General features: G+C 40.4%; 1 protein-coding gene across 2 annotated transcripts; it reads right to left on the reverse strand.

Moving 5' to 3' along the window:
* Positions 1–1,344: 1,344 nt before the first annotated feature.
* C9H3orf33 (chromosome 9 C3orf33 homolog) lies at positions 1,345–23,768 on the reverse strand. Of its 2 annotated transcripts, XM_033959229.1 has the most exons (6): positions 23,398–23,476; positions 19,317–19,376; positions 18,940–19,069; positions 14,106–14,259; positions 7,327–7,487; positions 1,345–2,884 (listed from the first exon to the last, which is right to left on the reverse strand). In XM_033959229.1, the coding sequence occupies exons 3-6, from the start codon at positions 19,030–19,032 to the stop codon at positions 2,612–2,614; spliced, it is 681 nt and encodes a 226-aa protein (XP_033815120.1). In that variant the 5' UTR covers positions 19,033–19,069; positions 19,317–19,376; positions 23,398–23,476; the 3' UTR covers positions 1,345–2,611. The 2 variants fall into 2 exon arrangements, with proteins under 2 accessions (XP_033815120.1, XP_033815118.1); XM_033959227.1 differs by lacking the exon at positions 18,940–19,069 and having other exon boundaries at positions 23,398–23,768.

Raw genomic sequence — 23,768 nt, forward strand, 5'->3', positions numbered from 1 at the left:
CAAGTACTCTATTTTTTTCTGCAGCACTCACATTTAAAGTTCAATATCTTTTCTTTCTCAAAACTGGCACATTTCAATCACTAAATTGAAAATAAAATCATTTTCCTACCTTTGTTTGGTAATTTCATCAGTCTCTGGTTGCACTTTATTCTTCTGACTGTGCATCCAATACTTCTTCCTTTCTTTCAGACTGTGCATCCAATACTGCTTCCCCTCCTCCAGACCTCATTCCCTCCCCCAACTTTTTCTTTCTTTCTGTCTGTCTTTCTCTGATTCCGTGACCCATTTTTTGCTTTGTTTCTGGTTCCCTGTACCCCCTCCTTCTTGCTTCCTTCCTCCGTGCCCCATTTTTTGCTTTTTTTTCTGGCTCCCTGTCCCCACCCCACCTTCTTTCTTTCTTTCTTCCTTCCTTCCTGCCCTCCCCCATGCCACCGCCGCCGCGGAATAGACTGCTGCTGCTGCCGCTATCGGGAACAGGCCATCTCCCTGCTTCTCTTCTGCACGGGGCCGACCAACTCTCGCTGCCCGATGTAAATTCTAACATCGGAAAGGACGTTCCGGGCAGCCAGGCAGCGATTGGCTAGCCAGAACGTCCTCTCGACGTCAGAATTGACGTCAGGCCACCAGAGTTGGTCGGCCCTGCAGGGAAGAGAACAGTAGACCGCCCCCTCCTTGGTACGCCACTGGAGCAGCAGCGTGTCTGGCCGGTTCATTCGTTCAAAGCCGCGGGTGGCGGCTCCTTGCGAGATCCGCACCTGCGTCTGAAGCCTCTTTGATGTTGTGACATCAGAGAAGCTTCCGATGGAGGAGTGGATAGCACAAGGAGCTGCCAACCCGCGGCTTTGAGCAAACGAGCCGGCTGCTGCTCCAAAAGGAAGAGAATGATGGCCTCCAGACCGCGAGCCGCAAATAAAACCTGGAGAGCCACATGCGGCCCGTGGGCCGCGTGTTTGAGACCGCTGATATACACGCATTACATAACATTAGTGACTTCTATTCTGCTTATACCTTGCAGTTCTAGGCAGATTACAGAAGAAGATAACTGGACATTTCCAGGAAGGATATAGGAAATGGTGCTAATTACATGGTTGAGAGATTGCTTGGAAAATTACAGGATTGGGAACAATACATGGTTGAGAGATTATTTGGAAAATTTAATGATTGCGACCAATCAGAAGTTTTAGTTTTTCTTGATAAATTTTCTGAACAGGGTTTGAATTTCCCTTTGGAATATTTTGTAATCAGACGTAGTTGTCAGTATGTTTGAGAGGTAGTGGTCTATTTTCGCTGCTTGCGTTGCTAGTAGGTTGTCGTACATTTTCTTGCACTGTGTTCCTTTAATTGGGGGGGGGGGTGAATAAATGGGGTCTGAGTTCTCCTAGGTCTGGTTGATTTGTTTTGGTTTAGGCAATCGGTTATATAGGAGGGGGGGCAATGCCGTTCATTACTTTGAATAATATACAGTAGACAACTTTGAGTGACAGTACTACTTTTTTGGTCAATTACTTTGTCAAAGTAAATATTACTTGCTAAAGGAGTCAATTTGTGGTGGATTAAAGCAGCTAATAACATGTAAAGGTCTATATTTTGTGCCACTGAAAAATTATACAGGAAGTACTATTTTTATCAACTAAATGAAGTCATTATTAACCTAGAAATAGTCAAAGAGACAGGCTTTTAGGATTACAAAAGCTCATTTCTTAATACTTTTTCTATTATATTATACATGCAGAATGTGTGTGTGATATGGAGAAAAAAATGTATGAATCCCTGTCTCTTCTTTCTGTTGTAGAAATGTGTACTTTAAGAAAATGCCACTGGAAGGACTGCAGATTTTGTACAGGTAAGTATCGCATTGGTAATAGCTCAAGCTCAAAACAATCTTAAAAATCAGACATTCAAACTGGATCCAAAATTGAATGGGCAGCCAATAAAAGGAAATCAACATGGGCAATATATGATCAAAGTAATGTAGGCCTCCAATAACTCTTGCTATGTGCATTTTGCAGAAGTTGCAAGGATCTAAGGGAGGCCTGCAGCAACCCCAGATACACAATAATCAAGATAGGGACACTGGGCAGCCTGAACCACCATATGTAAACAGAATCCAAAATAGGTTGTAAACGTCTCATATCAACAAGAAACCCCCCCCCTTCAGATCACAGCTGAATCTGAATCCTTAATAACATACTGTGCCAGTAGTTAAAAAATCATATCAATCAACACTAGAGATAGTTTAACAACTGCAAATTCATTAGTAATCTGTATTAAATCTACCATCTTGCTCTATGACTCAGACTGAAGTATTTGTTTCATTCCATGTTGTCAGTACAAAGTACTATTTACTAGAGGCTCATCCACAGTTTTTGTCTTCAAACTAAAAAATGATGGTATGGTGGGCAGGAGAGAGAGGATATACATGAATTCATAATCTAAACAAACACTGCGATGCAATCTGCGTACAATAAATGCTGAAAAGCAGATATCTACAGTCCTATCGGTGCACAAAAAGTAGACAGCTTCTGTCTCAGAAGTCCCTCATGTACTTCAGTTTTTTTAAACTTTATTTTTATGCTTTTTTTTACAACTCAAATGCAGATAGTATTGCATTTCAGTTCTTAAAAGGATTTGCCATCCACTTTATAAATCGTTTTAGCTGTTGTACAGGAGCATTTGTGCTTATAATTTTGGTCCATTCTTCCAGAACACTTGCTTCTTTCCATAACCCTCTACCTTTCTTCTGAGCTGTCAGTTCTGCCTGAAGGAGTCTTGTCTGGAATTTCCAGTATTGTTTAGAATCTTGAGGCAGCCCTTCAATAGTGATTGTTCTGCCGAGTCCTTGTCTCAAAACTTCTTCATTCAGGCACACGCTGAAAAATCTGCCCTACAAAAGCAACACATTTTGAAGCTGTGAATGAATTCTACAATTTGACACGACACTACAATTATATGTTTCCAACAAAACAGTTACTACTACTCCTATGGTGCTATTAGATGCATGCAGCAATATTATGCTGATAAACTGCAACTAAAATTTGAGTTGACCTTGAAGGGATTTTTTTAAATACCATTAATGCAACCTTTATTTAATAAACATTCCTCATTTTAAATTTTCAAACTCTCATCCATTAAACTTATGATAATTAGAAGAAGATCCATTTTTCTTATAGCTGGTATTTTTAAGTCATTATGTCACAAATTCAAGTTACCATAAATATCTGTGGCTCTTAAAAACTAAAAATCACCAGTCAGAATCCTCATGTCCCCCTAACATACTCTGAAAATTTGGTATAACACAGACACACGGATCTCAATCCTTTATTTTCAGAACACAAGGTAAAGACAACTTTGAGTGAAAGCACTACAGTGCTTTTTTGGCCAATTACCTCCTAGTGGTAGATTAAAGCAGCTAATAACATGAAAGGGTCTATATTTTGTGCCTCTGAAAAATTATGCAGGAAGTACTATTTTTATCAAATACAGCAGTGGCTTTCCCCCATGTCTTTCTCAATAACAGATTATGGTCTTTTCCTCCAGGAACTTGTCAAAACCTTTCTTAAAACCAGCTACGCTATCCTCTCTTACCACAACCTCTGGCAATGCATTCCAGAGCTTAACCATTCTCTGAGTGAAAAAAAAATTTCCTCCTATTGGTTTTAAAATTATTTCCCTGTAACTTCTTCGAGTGTCCCCTAGTCTTTGTAATTTTTGACGGAGTGAAAAATCGATCCACTTGTACCCAATTCTACTCCACTCAGGATTCTGTTGACTTCAATCATATCTCCCCTCAGCTGTCTCTTTTCCAAGCTGAAGAGTCCTAACCATCTTGGGCGCTCTTCTTTGAACCTTTTCTAGCACCACTATATCTTTCTTGAGATAAGGAGACCAGAACTGAACGCAATACTCCAAATGAGGTCACACCATGGAGCGATACAGGGGCATTATAACATTCTTAGTCTTGTTAACCATCCCTTTTTTAATAATTCCCATCATCCTGTTTGCTTTTTTGGCTGCCATCACACATTGGGCAGAAGGTTTCATCGTATTGTCTATAATGATACCCAGATCCTTTTCTTGGGTGCTAACCCCCAAGGTGGACCCTAGCATCCGGTAACTGTGATTCAGATTATTCTTCCCAATGTGCATCACTTTACATTTGTCCTCATTAAATTTCATCTGCCACTTGGACGCCCAGTCTTCCAATTTCCTAAGGTCCGCCAGCACAAACAAAGACAAGGACAAATGGGTATCACTCCTACTCAGCCTACTAGTACCAGAGAATTTCAAAGGTAGGCTGAGGGGGAGGGCCACTTTGAGAGGTGGTTTGTGATGGGAGAGGGAGAACTTCCAGGTGAGGGGGTTCAGCTATTTTGCAAGGTTGTTGATCCCTTTAAGATGAAGGCTGAGAGTACTAAGCCAGGCAGATTTCCTGGAGTCCTGCAGAGCTTGCCTGTCCCTCACTTTAAAAAAAATTATAGTAAAATAGCACTTCCCATTGATAGGGCTGTAGGTGGAGGACTCCCACTTAGCTTAGAGGGATCAGTGGTTGCAACTAGTGCAGAAAATAGGAAAAAGCATGGAACATTGTCAAAACTGACAAGACGTTAAGACCAGAATAAACTTATAGTCAAAAATTACAAACAAAAAACAAGCCAACTCTTCTATGAAGTCATATTTATCCAGACCAGACCACTACTTTGATGACTTTATGATCAGGATACTAAGGGCTCCTTTTACAAAGGTGCGCTAGCGTTTTTAGCGCACGCTATAGCACGCACTACCCAAAAAACTACCGCCTGCTCAAGAGGCGGCGATAGCAGTTAGCGCATGCGGCATTGTAGCACGCGCTATTCTGCCCGTTAAGGCCCTAACGCACCTTTGTAAAAGGAGCTCTAAAAATTAAATTCATGACAGTCCAGGATCATGGACCTTTGAAGTTAAAATAATCAAGCACTTCAACTGTAACATAGAAAGACTGAATAGTCTTGTAGGTTTTTTAACTCATTGCCAATCATTTTCTTATCTTTCTAACACATTTGCCCCTGCTTCTTCTCGTTCCCCCTTCACATCATCATTATATTGTATTCCACAATCTACTTGTATATCAAAAACAATGTAATTGTTTGCCCTGATCTTCTCATTTTCTTTTAAGCTGAGAGAGGGAGTGCTAGCTTCTGAAAGTTAGTTCCATAAAAAGTATCATCTTGTAAATTTTTTTTTTAGCTTGTTGACTTATTTTTACACATACACCTAACTAAACTATTTCAAACATAAAACCTGTCCTTCAGGTGGTGGAAATAAATAATAAGAAACAAGATCCTACAGCCATTTCCTACCTCAGCTATGGAACCGACTACCCACACAGATCAGATCGCTAGACTCACTAATGCCCTTTCGCAGAGCTGTAAAGACCTTCCTCTTCTGCCAATTGGGTCATTAAAAACTGCCTCCTCAATATACTTCTCCTAGTACTCTTCGCTATGACCAGCCTGGTCTCTAGAATAAGCTCTGTTATTGTCTACTGTAACCTATTTGTTGTCATGACTAATCTGTTTTCAAACGATTGTGAATGTCTACTTGTAACCCGTTCTGAGGTTCTGGGAAAACGGGATAGAAATCGAAATAAATAAATAATTAATTAATTAAGGAATATGTTTATTATGAAGTAAAACAAGACAAAAGTCAATACATAAAACAAATAATTCTGAATTATCACTAAGTTAGTTATCTTTCTGTAATGGAGGTTCTCCATGGTCAACAGATAAATCAACAAAACAACAAAAATTCAAATGATACTATATTAATAAAATAAACAAATAACAAAAACCATTCACAAAACTCAAAAAAGAGACACCGATTCCAAAATAATTTGTTAAAATTTACTGTAAACCTTAAATCTAGTTATTTAGAATATTACAATTAATTATTAATTATTATGGGGAAATGACTCAGACTTAGGAGTAGATCTTTCCAACTGGAACTATTCAAGAGAAGAATTAATTAATCTCTTGCCTCCTTATGACATCACAGGCTAATTCTCCACCTCCCTACCAAAATATTTATTTTATTACTTTAATAACTTATAACTTTTAATCTAATATTAATTAATTTAGTAGAGAATCAACATATAACTTATAATCTATTTTAAATTACTTAAATTTAATTTAATTTAAAATTTAATTAAAGAATCAGCATATCATTTTTTTGAGACTCAAGATCAACCTCTATTAGAGTCAATTTAATTATCTTCTTACATTTCAATTTCTTTCATTATGTTTCAAGTATATCTTAACTCCTTATTTTAAACTAAACAATCCTACATTTCATTTAAACTCATCAAACTTGAAAGTGCTATAGTGCTTGAAAGACTAAAAAAGCTAAAAGTTCATAGAAAAAGTGCAGAAAAGGCAGAAAAAAATGCTGAAATGTTAAAAAGTATTTCAAAATGAAGTTACTTCGGCTGAAATAAGCCCACAGTTCATTTTAAATTGCTGTTCAATTCATAGCAAAACAACGTTCATTCAAAATTGTAACGATTCAAACACAAAATTCTTCATATATTGTGTAAGGTACTGAGCTGAAACATCCTATGCCAAACCAGCTCCGTTGCTTGTAATCGATATCCAATAAGGTCTTTGTTTCGCAGGGCAAAACTGTAGCACCCACTGCATCAGGGAAATGACTTACTTAGGCAACGCTTATGTTAACTTTTTCCAAAGCTCCAAAACCGTGTTGGATCCAAGCAAATCAGCCACACACATGGGTGACTTCACCCTAATGGCACCACATTGGCTGGACTCTTCCAGAACCCAGAAACAGGTTGCTATATTGATTCAGAAAATTAATCTTGTTACAGCATTTCCTGTCTCCTCCCAACATCTCTTCTGCTCTCTTCCATGCCCAACCTATCCTTGGTGTGATCCAACATCATTCCCCCCATCCCTTTGAGCAGAATTGTAGTGGTCACCAGTAGAAGCTATGGCCAAGGTGGTGATATGAGACAAAGAGAGAAACAGATCCATTCCTGCTTTGGTAAGCAAATGAAATAGGGACAATGTTTTTTCAATCTCAGGTTGAAGTGTACATTTCCCTCTCCACTTCTCTGCCATTAGGATGATGAAACCCATGTGTGTGGCTAATTTATCCTTCTTGCCCATGAAGAAAGTATTTTTCTGGTGGATAAAATATGCAATAAAGTACAGAACAATGTAACTACAACAAGTATAAGCCCAACCGTTCCAAATGTTGAATAATCAATTATGGTGGCAACTCTGACAAACTCAACACACACAAATACAAGAATAAAGAAGCCTTTAGCACACTTACCCGGTTCACTAAAATAAAGCAGTCAAGCAATGAATCATCTCTTCTAAGAAGCTGAAACCACAGCATTTCTGAGGGTTTTAGCCATTCACGTAACCAGAGCTTGCCATTCTCTGTCAGTTCCACTCCAGCTAGTCTAACCAGCAAACTGCCATTAGATTGCACTAAATAAAAAGAGGGATTTTCCTTTATTTCAAAACTTGCCACCAAAACAATAACCAGGTGACAACATCTTTAAAGGGAATGACACTGCTCACAAAACTGTGATTTAAACACATCATTGAGGTAAAGGTAATTCCTTGTATGCAAGTACCAAGCTATGAATAACTTATGGAGGCTACTATTGCCCAATGGTTTCTTGGAAGACTATTAGTGGAGGACGGTTTGCCATTGTATTTACCAATCACCTTTATCTCTTCAACCCAGACTGAAAGTGGATGGATAGCTGAATTGCCAGAGGCCGGCTACTTGTCAGAAATCCCAGTGCAGAATTTGAAATCAGGATGTAGGTGCAGTAGGCATGCGACCTACTAACTGCACAAGACCTCTCAGCACATTATATTGAAACATTTATTTTTAAAAATAACATTTTAAAGGCCATATCACAAAAATGAAATCTTATACTGTATAAACAAGTCTGTTATAGGGTTTCATGAGAAAGTTGGACAAGTTCATGCTAAACTGGTGAGACTGGACTCATTTGGAGCACCGGTCTTGACCTTGGGACCGCCGCGTGAGTAGACTGCTGGGCAGGATGGACCATTGGTCTGACCCAGCAGCGGCAATTCTTATGTTCATAATTCCATATAAATACTCCACTACAGGATTTTGTGAGATCTTCTTAGCTAATCAAATTTCTCTATCAAATTTCCCTCCAGGGGCATAGCCATGGGGTGGGCCTGACCCACTCAGTTTGGGCTCTTGCCCACCCACCCAGAAGACACAGACCAGCAGTGGCTCCAACCTACTGCTGGCAGCTGATCTTGAAGCCTTCCCTCTGACATGTTTGAGTTTTGCGTCAGAGTGTAGGCTTCCAGATCAGCCGCTGGCAGCATATATGAATTTCTGCTGGTGGCCTGAAGAAGAGAAATGCTACATGGGCTGGGGGTGGGGTGGGGAATTGTGGGAAAAAAGAGTGGCTATCTCTTAGGAAGGGAGTGGGTGGGAAGGGAGGAAAAGAAAGAAAGATGCTCAGGCCCACCCAAAATTGGCTGTCTGGCTATGCCACTACTTCCCTCATATTTCACTTTTGTGTTCAGTTGTAGTTTTTAGCTGTACTATACTGACATATATGTTTAAGAGGTATATTTGAGCAGTCCACCCAGGCGGTGTTTATGCGTGGACATGGCAGCTAATTTTCAATGGAAAAATTACTTAGGTAGTTTCCCATTGAAAACTAGCCTCTTTAAAGTATATGCATGTTTACAAGGGTTTATTTTCTACCTATGAACTCTCAAGAAATTCAGGATCATGACCATCAAGAAGGTCCTTTGGATGCTTCTGCACTTTTGGAGAAATCCGATACAGAAGTAGCTTCTCCAGCTACTTTATTGTTGACTGTAGCGTTATAGCCAGATAAAGATTGGATTTTTAAATTGTTCTTTAAAATAATAATAATAATAATAAAAATAGAATTAAGGACTTTCTGGGGTTTAAAATACAGATTTTCCCCGACATTTCGAGAGAAACGCAGAAGAGGAGACGTTGAATGTTGAAACCAGGGGTAACCCAACTAGGGGGTATCTTCTTTTTACGGTACCGTTCTTTTAAATATGTGTTTGTAGATCCTTCTCACTTAGTTAGTTTTCTCTCCCTAAGACGCTTGGAAAAGAATGGTGTAACAGCAACAGCTACTGTTTAAGTCCTTTGTTTCAGTAGCAGATATACATATCTTTATTATAAATATTATACTTTAGTAATTTCTCTTTTTTCTACTTCTTGGATCACTTATGAGGGCTTGAGTGTAATTAAGGAATGTATTTGATGATTTTTTTTTTTAATTGTTATGTCTTAGATTATTCTTTCTGTACAAGATGTTAAACTTGGAACATAATTTTGAAATTTAATAAAATATAAATTTTTTTTAAAAAGTATATGCATGTAAATGGTGCACAGAGTTAACACCTTCTACTGTAGTTGTACAGGCAACCAATCAGGGACCAATTACAGATTTAAGAATACAAATATATGCTAATTCCTCGCCTGGCCTCACCCCTTTATTTATTTAATTTTATATACCATTCTCCCAAGGGAGCTCAGAACGGTTTACATTAATTTATTCAGGTACTCAAGCATTTTTCCCTCAAAACACCTTGGGTTTTTCTTTTAGCTTTCATGTGTTTATTATGCTGTAAAATACAGTTTGTAAGGGAAATAAAAACATACAATAGAACAAAACATGCAGTGCTGCATCACCTACAAGCAATATTACAATAGATATTCATAAAATACTCATCTTTCATTATCCCATACAGTTTCTCAGACCCTTACAAATTTACTAAGCTTCACATATCTTTTTATCAAGACTCATCACTGTATGAATTTTTCTATATGTTTGCTTTTCTCAGCTATGGCTGCCATATATTTATACGTTAAATTTATTATGGCTTTATGAATGTGAAAAAACTGGATGGTGGACTCCCCCAAAAGTGGCTTACGTTACCATGGTAATAGATAATATAATATGATGTGCCAATATCACCCTTGCATGTTCTAGAAACACTGAATGAAGACATGCTGATTTAATCCAATAAGTTTTAAAAGGAGTCCACAATGCACGATGCGTTAATTTTAAAAAAAAAAAAAAAAAAAAGAAAGATCTTGATAAATATGTTGCCAAAAGTAGAACCAGTGTTTTTCTTCAATGTAATGTGAATATCGCCTCTGCAGTTAACCCTGGTAGAAAACCTAACCCAGAAATTGAATCCAGGTCCTCTGAACTGCATCAGTCTATAAGATATTTAATACATGAAAATACAGTGGTACCTCGGTTTACGAGTGCACCGGTTTGCAAGTTTTTTGCTCAAGGCCTGAGAGTTCCGTGGGGGAGTGCCCTATGGCGGCGGGGGGGTTGCCAATGGCGGCGGGGGGATGCCGGATCGCGGACGGGGGAGGGTGCCGGTTCGCGGGGGGTGCCTTCGGGGGGAGCAATGCCGGTTCTCGTGTGGGGGGAGCAGCGTTGCTGGCCTCGGGGGGGGGGAACCTAGCAAAGCGAGTTTCTATTATTTCCTATGGGGAAACTCGCTTTGATAAACGAGCATTTGGATTACGAGCATGCTCCTGGAACGGATTATGCTCGTAATCCAAGGTACCACTGTATGTACGAAATGAGAAAACTGTTGTATAAATAGCCCTTTAGGTGCATACTGATTAAACAAAACTTTGAATAATTTATATAAATGTACACTTAAAAAAAAAATCTGCTACAGAATTTCTAAATCCCTTAAAAAGGAATTTATCCCCAAACCACAAGCTTTTGCTATGATCACGCACTGAAACAGAACCTAGGCAAATATGGCACTAATGGATAATATGAACGTCTCTTCTTCCTACAATTACAGCAATTCCAACCCCATTACCACCTTGGACTGAAGCAATACTTGCCAATTAGGATTAATAAAATGTCTCAGAAAAAAAGGGATAAAATACACTGGGAGGGAGCAGATATACTGAAGAAACAATGGTCTTATTCAAAAGAACCTTCCCATTCTGTGCCTATAGAGAATAATAATAATAATAATAACTTTATTCTTTTATACCACCACAATCGTGCGACTTCTAGGCGGTTCACATCGAAGAGAGCTGGACAATCAGCGAAGTTACAATATGCAGATAGTCAGTGAAATTACAGTATGCAGAATCTTAAAAATGCAGTGAATTACAATATATAGTTTGTTTAGAATTTCAGAGGGGCTCTTTTAGAAAAAAAAAAAAGGTAGCGAATTACAGAATACAATTGGTTAAGAATTTTCAGAGGGGACATATTAGGAAGAAAAGAATTGGAATTAGTGTTTGGAGTAGTTAATTTTTAGGTGATAAATCTGTCGAATAAGGCAGTTTTTATGACTTTTCTAAAAGCGACATAGGTCAGTCTAGCTCCATTAATGTAGTTGTCTATCCAGTGTTGTTGTTTGTTTGCTTGGTACATAAAATTTCTAACCAGAAAGGTTTTGTATTTACAGTCGGTAATGCTTGGCTATGCAAATAGATTGTAGTTTCTGATATCTACTGAATAAGGCTCAGTGAATCTCAAGAGTCTTTAAGTTTTGAACTTCCTTAGAAATGTGACTGTGATGAGAGAAGCTTGCTCTAATTAGAAGCAGGAGGGCTTGAACTGTTTTACTGGTTTGGTAACTGGAGATACTATGCCTACTTTTGACATGTTTACATTTTAGTTGTGATACTGTTAACTTCTTCTTGCTTTTTAATTGATGTATTCTTTTTTATTGACTGTGTTATTATATATTTTATATACTTTGACTGTATGTATCTTTTCTGTTGTTAACCGCTTTGAACTTTTGGTATAGCAGTGTACAAAAAAATTAATTATTATTATTATTACTATCAAGTCCTAAACAATTACTTTCAAGTTAATTTTGGTTAAACATACTAGTATATTTGAAAAATATCATTACTAACACCAGCAATTTAGAGAGGAAGACGGTAATTTTTAAAATCCACAAATGTAATCATTTGATCTTATTAAGCTTGGTATATAATTAAGTTGTACATCTAAAAACAGTCTCTATCTTCCTGATTTTGCAAAAACAGATGATGAAGAATACTCTAAAGGCCTGAATCTTTAAGCATCAATTAATCTTCTTGGTTTTCTTTTAACCAATGTTTCCAATCTCTCAATAAGCAGATCAAAAACACTTTTCAGATGAAAAGCGTGCACAAAAGCAACAAGATGTGGTGTGAAAAATAGGGAATACCTCTGAATAACTGGATTAGTGGTAGATAAAGAAAAGGATATCACAGAATACGAAGACTTCTTACATTTGATGTTGAAGTATTAGTAGAAATTAGGAGGTCCTTTTACAAAGCTGCAATAAAAAATGGCCTTACTACGCCATTACATGGATTTTTCACATACACTAAGGCCAAGTTTCCATTTTCCGAATTAATGGTCATATGCTAATGTTTCCATTAGCATGTGGCCATTATCAAAACTAGCATGTAAGCCCTTACCGCCACCTATTTTGAAAGTGGTAAGGAATCATGTGATAATTCCACGCTAATCAGTTAGAATGCGATGATTTCATTTTTTTATTCAATTTTCTATACCATTCTCCCAGGGAAGTTCAAAATGATTTACATGTATTTCGTCAAGCATTTTTCCCTGTGTCCCAGTAGGCTCACAATCTATCTAATGTACCTGAGGCAATGGGAGACCAGGTGGCTCGCTCAAGGTCACAGGGGATAATGTAGGCTTGAACCCACAACATCAGGGTGTCGATGCTTTAGTTAGAACCCCTGCACCACATTCTCAAACATCGTATGGTAGAAAATAGCAAGGTAACCATTGTTTGAAAGAGCTATGGTGCAAGAAACCTATATTAGTTATCACTTCCTATGTGGCCAACAGGGCTCAGGTGTGATACAAGGGCATTGTGCTGAATCCTTTGAAGTACAGCTGCCTTAACTCATTCAAACCAAGGGAGCAGTGCTTTAGAAAATTTACGTCTAACCCACCCAGCCAGCAAAGACACAAACACATGTTGCTCTGGCTTGAGGTCTGCAATGGGGGATTTAAGAGAGATGGAAAAGTGAAGAAAAGTAATTACAGTGGTACCTCGGTTTACGAGTGCACCGGTTTGCGAGTGTTTTGCAAGACAAGCAAAACATTTGCAAACTTGGTGCCTCGTAAACCGAGCGCGCCTCGATTTGCGAGCGCCCCCCCTGCGAACTGGCACCCTCCCCCCCGCAATCCGGCAACGTCCAACGTGAACTCTCACGTCCAACGTGAACTCTCAGGCCTTGAGCATGCGCACATGCTCAAGGACCAGCACCGGAGGCAAATTTTCGGGCACTGGCACAGCACAGCACAGGACATGCTGGTGCAGGTGCGGAGGCTACATCAAAGTAAGAAGAGGGTTCGGGTGGGTTGGGGGGACCTCAGGTCGCAGCGGGGGAGTGCCCGATGGTGGCGGGGGGTGCCCAATGGCGGCGGGGGGTGCCAGATCGCGGGGGGGGCCTTCAGGGGGAGCATTGCCGATTCTCGTGGGGGGGGGAGCAGCGCTGCTGGCCTCGGGGGGGGGGGGGGGTGGAGGGTGGGAACCTATCAAAGCGAGTTTCCATTATTTCCTATGAGGAAACTCGCTTTGATAAACGAGCATTTTGGATTACGAGCATGCTCCTGGAACGGATTATGCTCGTAATCCAAGATACCACTGTATATTGTTTACCGACCAACTTTTTCTTTGATGACAGCAGGCAGCCCAAACAAAATAATTCTATATGCAGCTTTATTGCATACACAGTATATTTAAGAATCTAGGTACTATTTTTGCCAGTTAGAATGATTCAATTTATATACAGAAAAACATTAGCAAAAATGATGTAGCATTCTTCCCAGATATGGTTTTCCTTTAACCATTTTCACGCAACAAAGGCCTGCAGAACCTTCTGTGTGTGTATGTGTGCATGCTGGTCTATCTTGGTTAGATATAGGTATGGAGTTTACTATCTTTTACATGTATCTGTAGCACAGATAAATACAATATAGTGTATACCTTGGAGCACTACATAAATCAGTAATATTTACTTTCATTTTTACTTACTTCTTTCTTGCCATGACGATATAAAAGGAAGACTAATAGGTATATGTTCCATTTCTAGTCTGTCCTCGGTTACACGAAGTAATTTCCCTCTAAGTTTAACATTTTTTAATATAAATTCCTCTGGAATATCAATAGCTTTTTTAAACTTAGTTGTCTGTCGATTAAAAAGAAAATACAGAAAGAAAAGAGAGAAAAAAAATTAAGTGAAGATTATTTAAGGAACTCAAACACAAGCAATTCAAAAGTTTGTTGTTCTGGAAAAAAAATACTGAACAATTGCAGAGGTTTATTTACATATTGTACATTTCTTGGGAAAGTTTTTCTAAGATGTTTACAGAAGCTTTTAAACCACAGTCATGTGTTTTCTGGTCATTTGAACTCATTTGAAAAGGCAAACGGTCAAAAGAAACTTTAAAATATGATTTTTAGTAATAACGGGCCCTGACATGTCTGTGATTCAGCAACTGTTGTCTGTTATCAGAGGTCTGTAAATTTGATGTCATATATCTATATATTAACAGTTGGTCAATATCAATGTATAGCTAAAATCGCACAGAAATAGCACGCTGCAATCATATGCACTCCTACAGTGTCTAACTGGATTGTATGGTTTTAGCTGTAAATTGATATTGAATAATTTGGAATTGCACTCACATTTGAAATAAACCAAAGAATTAAGCCTCACCCCTTTTACAAAACCATATCACGGTTTTTAGCCCCAGCCGCAGGAGTATCAGCCTATGAGCGTCAAAGCTGTTTCCACTGCGGCCGATACTAAAAAACGGGCTATGGTTTTGTAAAAAGGGGGGTGCATTTGAGGGAATAAGATGATGACCAATTTTTTCTCTTTTAAAACAATTATTGATAATTACCAGTGGCGTACCTAGTGTATTTGATACCGAGGGCCAACCATTTTTAACTCCCCTCCTCCTCTATATGAAAAAATGATTTTTTAGTTTTAATCCACAAGTGTGTATCTAGAAAAGGCAGCATCTTAAACATTGGAGTGAGCATTAGAGCAGTGTTTTTCAACCTTTTTTGGGCAAAGGCACACTTGTTTCATGAAAAAAATCACGAGGCACACCACCATTAGAAAATGTTAAAAAATTTAACTCTGTGCCTATATTGACTATATATAAAGTAATTCTCTTGAATAGGAATCAAATAAACACAAAGAAAGTATTTTATAATGCTGCCACCGCCAACAACACCGTTGGCGGCGGTGGCACTCAAGTGGCTAAAGAGCCGCAGTTTGCCGGCCTAGGGACAACACTGGAGGGTGGCCAGCTGTGCACCCCCTTGGGACGTAAACCCGGGGTGGGGCAGACCGCCCCCCCCCCCCACCCTGGTATGCCACTATCTGTACCTCACTCCCTCCCTATGACCAAAAATTCTCTTTTCTTCTATTCCCCGTGTACACAACCATCTCTTTCCCTCCCTTCCTCTCTCCAAAGTCCATGCCTTCTGTGTCCAAACACTCATTCCCTCCCCCACCTCAGCATCTCTTTCCCTCCCTTCTTCTCTCCCAAGTCCATTTCTTCTGTGTCCAAAAACGCATTCCCTCCCCCACCTCAGCATCTCTTTCCCTCCCTTCCTCTCTCCCAAGTCCATTTCTTCTGTGTCCAAAAACGCATTCCCTCCCTCACCTCAGCATCTCTTTCCCTCCCTTCCTCTCTCCCAAGTCCATTTCTTCTGTGTCCAAAAACGCATTCCCTCCCCCACCTCAGCATCTCTTTCCCTCCCTTCCTCTCTCCCAAGTCCATTTCTTCTGTGTCCAAAAACGCATTCCCTCCCCCACCTCAGCATCTCTTTCCCTCCCTTCCTCTCTCCCAAGTCCATTTCTTCTGTGTCCAAAAACGCATTCCCTCCCCCACCTCAGCATCTCTTTCCCTCCCTTCCTCTCTCCCAAGTCCATGCCTTCTGTGTCCAAAAACCCATTCCCTCCCCCACCTCAGCATCTCTTTCCCTCCTTTCCTCTCTCCCAAGTTCATGCCTTGTGTCCAAAACGCACTCCCTCCCCCCTTTTGTGTTCCGTGTTTGCCTCCCAGCCCATCTTTGCAACTTTCTCAGCAAAACGAAGCTCAAGCCGCGAGGCTTGTCTTCTGCTTCCTGCCTGCCCTGCCGTGCACAAATAGCCGAACGGAAGTATTCTCTGACGTCAGCGCTGACGTCGGAGGGCAGGCTTTGCTTAAGCCCTCCCTCCGACGTCAGCGCTGACATCGGGGAACGCTTGCGATCGGCTATATGTTAGCTGCAGGGCAGGCAGGAACAGAAGACGAGCCTCGCGGCTCGAGATGTATTGAACTCCGCGGGTCCCCCGTCCAGCTCTCTCCTGTCCACGTGGGGCGGACCGCCCCTCTCCCTAGACTGGTGGTACTGCCCTGATGGCAGCCCTGACCGTACGGCACACCAGGCAACATCTCGCGGCACACTAATGTGCCGCGGAACAGCGGTTGAAAAACACTGCATTAGAGCATCAATACCCCATTGTAAAACTATACAAGCCAAATTAGAACAGATCAATCCTGAACAACCAATGCTAACAAAAAACCATGTCATTATCATACACATAGAACACAAAAACACCCTCACCTAGTATGGAATAAGTAATCACAAACTAAAAATAAAAATATATGACAAAAGAAACTGAACCGCCAAGAAGCCAGACTCTGCATACAATGCAACACCATAAAAACAGTGAAGCATGTCCCCTAATACTGGGCAAAATATAAATTAACCCCCTATTCTACTAAAGCCAGCAGCACAGACTTGTGCGGTAAATGCTCCAACACTCATAGGAATTGAATGGGCATTCAGCTACACAGCTTTGTAAAACGGGGCCATAGATAGCAGATGCAAATTTGAAAAAACTCAAATACCCAATCACCACTTTACAAATTAATAAACAGAGATAAAACAAAAAATGGAAAATAAGATACCATGGTAGCGATGCTATCTCAGTAAATGCACCAAAGCCCATTCAATTCATATGGACTTTGGCACATTGACTGTGGCAACATGCTATTGTGGTTATGTAAAAGGGGTCCTCCATTAGCTTTCAGAGGCCAAAACCTCCTTTCTCAGGTCAGTACAGTATATTGTCATTATGGTATCCTGTTCTGACTTGAGGAAGGGGGGTTTGGTCTCTGAAAATTAGTCAAAAATGTATTAAAATTAGTCCAATAAAATGATCACTTTATTTTCATTTTCTATTTATAAACATTTATGAACACAGCTACAATACTACTTTACCCTAAAAAAAGAGAGAGAGGAAGACTCTTATTTTTTAAATCTTGGTCATCTCTTGTTTCTGCTTTCCAGATCTTCTCTTCACTCTCTTCCTTTCATCGTCTACTCTTTCTCTCCCTTCCATCCAGCAACTGCCCTCTCTGTCCCTTCCATCCAGTTTTTACCTCCCCCTTCCCATCCACTGTCTACACTCTCTCCCTTCCATCCAGCATCAGCCCCCCCACCCCCTCCTATCCATATTTCTCTGCCCCTTCCATCTGCTGTCTGTCCTCTCTCTCATTTCTATAAAGCTTCTGCCCTTCCCTTCCATTCACTGTCTGTCCTTTTGCATCTTTCAATCCAGTGTCTGCCTTCTCCTCCCTTCCATATGTTTATTAAAGACTTATATACCGCCCTTCACTTAAACATGAAAGTGGTTTACAAAATATAGAAAGAGAAAAGAACTCCAATTTGAACAGTGAATCGATTCGAATCAGAAATCGGGTACCTCTAGTCTCCACCACCCCACTCAGAAAGAGGAGCAGCAGCAAAACAAGTTCAACATAATATTAATTGTGGGGCCTGCATTCTACTTACCTGCAGCTGCTGGCTCTGTTCCGGAACTGGAAATAACATCAAAAGGGGCAGGATTGGCAGCTGTGGGATGAAGGTAGGCAGACCCCGTGCAATAGTAATATCTTTAACTTGTTTTGCTGCCACTTCTGCTATTTTGGAGGTATGGGTATAATTTGACTGTTTCATTTGGGGGTTAAGGGTGGGGGTGTGGCACATTAGCATATCATTTGCATATACAGGCATCTCACACATATTCATTAAGATTATTCTAAATAAATAAACTGAACTGAATAGGAAGCCAGTAAATCAAAACAGTGATGTTATATAGATATATATAGCAAGAGCAGTGGAGTCGGAGTTGGAAGCAATTTTTGGGCCATGGAGTCAGAGTCAGTGAAAATGTGCCAACTCCTTCTCCTAATAGAGTTAAACTCTATGACATGCAAATATTATCATGCTTAAAATTTCTTATTTCACAGATAATAATTTGATTAACCCATTTGTTTCAGGATATGTTTTGGTATAAAGTTCTTTTATGATTACAAAATGTAATATATTTTATGATATTTATATTAGTGAAAGTGGCACCTAAAGAATGACACAAGGTCAAATTTTGTTCCTATCCCCGTGAGCTCTGCCCCTGTCCCTGAAAACTCCTATATAGATATATAAAGGATTTGGAGTCGAAATGGAGATACCAAAAATAAAGCAGTCGGAAGGTTTTATGTACAGACTCCACAGCCTCGATATACAGTATAGATAGCAAATTTTCATTTTAAAAAAATGTGTGTTCATCTATCTCATTCTGATACTAATTGGACTTGCAGCACTGATTTCATTGCACAGAAATGGGGACTACAACTAACACACTGCAATAGGATGTCAGTTTAAAACCAGGCCTGACCAAAATGGGTAACAGCAGTTCTGTGATAAAGGGGATAGAACAGCTCCCTTATGGAGACAGGCTTGAGAAGGTAATCTTTTCAAATCTATAAAATCAACCTTGGGACACAATGCGTTGGTTATTTACCCTTTCAAACAGCGCTAGGGGACACTCCACAAGGCCAATAGCTAACACTTCCACTGTTGTTCCTTCAGGTGCACATACATCTGGATGATGCATTTTCACTCAATGAACAATTAAGCTGTGGAATTTGTTTCTGGAAGATGTGGACAAAAAGAGTTAATATAGCTGGGTTAGAAGAGAGATTACAAAAGTTAATCACTTGTGAGGCACAAATATCCATACTGTCCAAAGAGAACAGATGCACTCTTTGGGATCCTGCCAGGTACTTGTGAATTGACTTAGTTTGGCTTTTCTTGTGTTCTATGACTGGCCAAATCATGCAACATCTTATGCAAATATAGAAATTAGTTCAATTTCTCATGATCATTTTGTAAACTTACCATTTTAATACTTTTGGCAAACAGAATGACTCCAGCCACTATTAGTCCAGTGCTGACATTCTACAGAAAAAAAAAAAAAAATTTTCAACATGGTCATGCAGTGCTAGAAACGTATTTAGTCAATCTATTTCACTCTAAGATAGCTGGAAACTAAGGGGGTCTTTTAACTAAGCTGCCATAAAAGGTGGTCTATCAGAGAGTATTGGATTCTTGGGAGAGAGATACGGGTACATCACTACAACTGGAAACTTTACAGCATACTCGTACTACAGCTCAGATAACCAAAGTTGTTTCCAGTGCTGAGCTACAAGAATGTAATTATAGAACAGTACTTCAGGCATACTTTTCATAAAAATAGTAATATTATGCAGGTTGTATAGATACACAGCTAAGTATGAAGTGTACAGCTTTTGGGAACTCTTATGCATGGGCTATGGGCATGTGAGAAAAATTCGGTATTTTTGGCAAAAAGTGGCATCCTTTCTGCAGGATATACTTGGCTACTCCATTCCCTTGTCTGAGGTAAATATGATGCTCTGCAATTTTTCTTTCTTAGAAGCATGAAGCTCATCAGAGAAACAGTTGGTAAGTAAATGTTACATCATGGGGAAAAATGTATTCTTAATCATTGGTCAAGTTTGATCCCTCCATCCTACGTCTATATGTCCTCACTGGGCATGCAGCTAACCCAGCTGGGAATAAAACTATTTAGTTATGCAGATGACTTTACGATTATCATCCCATTATCATCCAATTCTGTCTCTGAAACTATTCCCAAAGCGTCAGAAGCCATAAACATGATGGAGCACTGGATGACAAACTTTAGGCTCAAACTTAATTCAGAAAAAACAACTTCCTTCGTTGCTTCGCCACATCCGCTTGACACCAAATCACCACTATGTATCAATAAACTTAGTTACCCTATCCAGCCCACCATTAAGATTCTAGGTGTAACTTTGGATCAATGCCTAACCATGAAAGACCAGGTAGACTCCTTAATCAGAAAGGGATTCTTTACTCTCTGGAAACTCAAATCCATTAAAGCTTACTTCGATACATCGGCATTCAGAACCCTAGTCCAATCCCTCGTACTAAGTCTACTTGACTACTGTAACATCGCTTATTTAGCAATTTCCCAAAAGAATACGCAACGTTTACAATTGATGCAAAATGCAGCAGTCAGACTGTTCTTTGGGCTGAGGAAGTTTGACCACGTGACACCCTACTACCGGCAGCTGCATTGGCTGCCAATGGCGGCGCGCGTAAAGTTTACATTTGCCTGCTTCTGCTTTAAAGCACTACACGGACTTGCCCCTAAATACATAACTGACCTTTTCTTCTTCTCAGCCAAGAGAAGCTCACATTCCAATTTTGTTCCCCCCCCCCCAGTTCGAGGTTGTAAACTGAAAAAACACCATGAACACCTTCTCTCACACCAACAGCATCATGGGGTAAAGACTTAGAACAATTGCTTTCGCCCACTACTTCTGGGGTATTTAGGAAACGTCTAAAAACACACTTGTTCCTAAAGCATCTAGACAACTGATCCTCTCTTCTCTCTCCCCTCTATAGCGATTAACTTGTCCTTTTGATCTCTCTCTCCTCAACAATGAATTTCCTGTCCTATTAATTCTCTTTCTTCCTCCCCTCTTAAAGTCAATTCAATTTGTTACCTTTGCTTAATCTTCTGTAAATCGCATAGAACTTCACGGTATTGCGGTATATAAGCTGTTATTATTATTATTATTACTGGCATTGGAGGAATAAGCTTCATGGACTGGGTGTTGGGAGTCAAGAAATGGTGTTGGGAGTCAAGAAATGAAAAGACTTTTTAAAGATATAGATACCTTACCTGAATAGCTTGTCTCCTAGGGCAAGAACCCAAATATTGAACAAGTTTTAGGGCTCCTTTTACAAAGGTGTTCAAGCCGCTACCGCCTCCTTTTAAGCAGGCAGTAATTTTTCGGTTAGCGTACGCTATTCTTGTGCGTGTGCTAAAAACGCTAGCGCACCTTTGTAAAAAGAGTCCTTAGACTCGACCTCGATCAATGGTTCCCTACATTTTAAAGTCTCTAATGGGGATGGGTGGGAGGGAGAGGGAGAATAAAAGGAGGGAAGGTTAGAAGAGAGGGATAAGGAGTTGTTCGATGTATTTTCTAGCCCCACAGATAAACTTGATTGCAGTATTCTGAATATTCTGAAAAAGTATCCGAGTGTCCTTAGTATAAGGGAATAGAGTAATCCATGGCGTTGATAACTAAAGCATGCACTAAAATTCAAAGAGCATTTGGATAAAGGAATGTGTGACTAGAGCAAATAATTTTATCCCCTCATTTACAAAACCGCGCTAGCGTTTTTTAGCACAGAGAGCCATGCTGAATGGCCTGCGCTGCTCCCGACGCTCATAGGAACTCAATGAGCATCGGGAGCTGCGCAGGCCACTCAGCGCGGCTCTCTGCGCTAAAAAATGTTAGCACGGTTTCGTAGAAGAGGGGTTTAGTTTGTAGAAAACAACATTACACTACCAAAGATATTTTTAATATTGATGCAGTTAGTGTGTTAGTGCATTTGAGTGGAATAATAGGTTTTCTTGGGCAATCTTCTGTGATAATAAGTGCTTTATTAGATTTGATTGCTTTTGGAATCATCTGATGAGATAAGAACCATTCAGCAATAATATTTTAACTTCAAATTAAGAGAGCTTATTTTATGTGGATCATAGAATTTGTATATTATCAGCATACATTCATATGGAGGCATATCCAAAGATATGAGAATGAGAAGTGGGGTTCATAGTCAGTGGCGCGCAAGACACCAGCTCGCCGACAATCCAGCACTGACAATTCAGCGCAAGACAGAAGCGCGCTGCCAAAAGCCGCTGAAAAATTAATTTTTTAAGAGCTCCGACGGGGGTGTGGAGGGGGAACCCCCCCACTTTAATGCATAGTGTTCGCGCTGCCATTGGAGGGTATGGGGGGTGCAACCCCCCACATTATAGAGAAAACGGAACAGTTTCTGATTTTTTTTCAGGAAAAGTTCCATTTTGTCTATAATGGGGGGGTTGCACCCCCTCCCAACGGCAGCACGAATACTATGCATTAAAGTGGGGGGGGGGTTCCACCCCACACCCCCTGTCGGAGCTCTTAAAAAATAAGATTTTTGGCAGCTTTCGGCGGCGCGCTTCTGTCTTATGCTGAATTGTCAGCATGTGATTATCCCATCACCGAGAAGTGGTGCATGAAAAATATTTAAAGTGGATGTATTCTGCTGCAAGTATCGTGGCTAGTATGCACCCTAGTGAAGTGACCAGTGATGGGGTTCTGTGCCTACATTAAAAGCTGACGAACGACTAACAGTAGTCAACTGCTGGAAAAAGACACAAACGAGGTGCTGCACGCCGCACACCATCCTCAATGAATTGCATAAAAACTCTGGGAAAGATTCTCAAAACCCACTGTGCCTTTAACGAAGATCGCTAAACAAGTTCCAGCTGGTTTAGCATGGAAGTATTCTACCGGCCAGTTCTCAAAAGGGCTTACCGTGTCTTTTCCGAGCTTCCTGGCAGACTCCGACTCTGCCATGCAAATGTATTACAATGAGGTCATTAATATTTAAACGAGCACTCCGGGCGATTCTCCATAATTCCCTAACCTACATTTGCGGGCAAAATTTTCTGGCAGGTCTAAGCTGCTGTAGCCTTACTTTCTGGTCAGTGCCTGAGCGCTGATTGGCTCAAACATTGATAGGAAAATAAGGTTTGACAGCTCAGACCTGCCAGAAAATTTTGCACCCTGCCCCCTCCAGGCAGGAGGGCTGCACAGTCCCTCCCTCCCTCCCTCCCTCCGACAAGCAACCCCCACTCTCTCTGGCAGTGAGAGGGATGTACATTCCCTCCTGCTGCTGTCATCAAGCAACCCCCCCCCACCCCCCGCAGCAGGAGGAATGCCCATTTCCTCCTGCCGCTGCCGTAAAGCTAACTTCCTCCCACCCAATCCAGGACGCCCACTCCCTACCCCTACTGCCATAAAGCAAATCACCCCCAATCAGAAAGAGAAAGAAGATTCAGAGCGACGACCATTACCCTTAATAACTGTAAGTGGTTGTCTATAAAATCGGATACCGCAGCAGTTAGATTCTCAGAACCGCTGGACCGCTGCGCCATAGCTTCAGTCGCTCGTTTCCGAACTCGCCACGTCACCCCGTTCGAAGAGGCGGGAGTTTGGGAAAGTTACCAAGGCAACAGCGTGGGTCCGGGAGGAAGAGAGCGTGTAGCTTTCACGCCAGGCGCGGAGCGTTTCCTTTCGATTGATTTAAAGAAACAGGAACAACAACAACAAAAAAATAATAGAAATCATTTTTACAGAAAGACATTACGTCGAACAGCAAAAAGATTTAATCTTGGAAAAAAAAGGCGTCGATGTTTTCTACAGACGAGTGGTGATCCTGTGCTTA

The sequence above is a fragment of the Geotrypetes seraphini genome, chromosome 9 (genome assembly GCF_902459505.1).
Source record: "Geotrypetes seraphini chromosome 9, aGeoSer1.1, whole genome shotgun sequence".
Taxonomy (NCBI): Eukaryota; Metazoa; Chordata; class Amphibia; order Gymnophiona; family Dermophiidae; genus Geotrypetes; species Geotrypetes seraphini.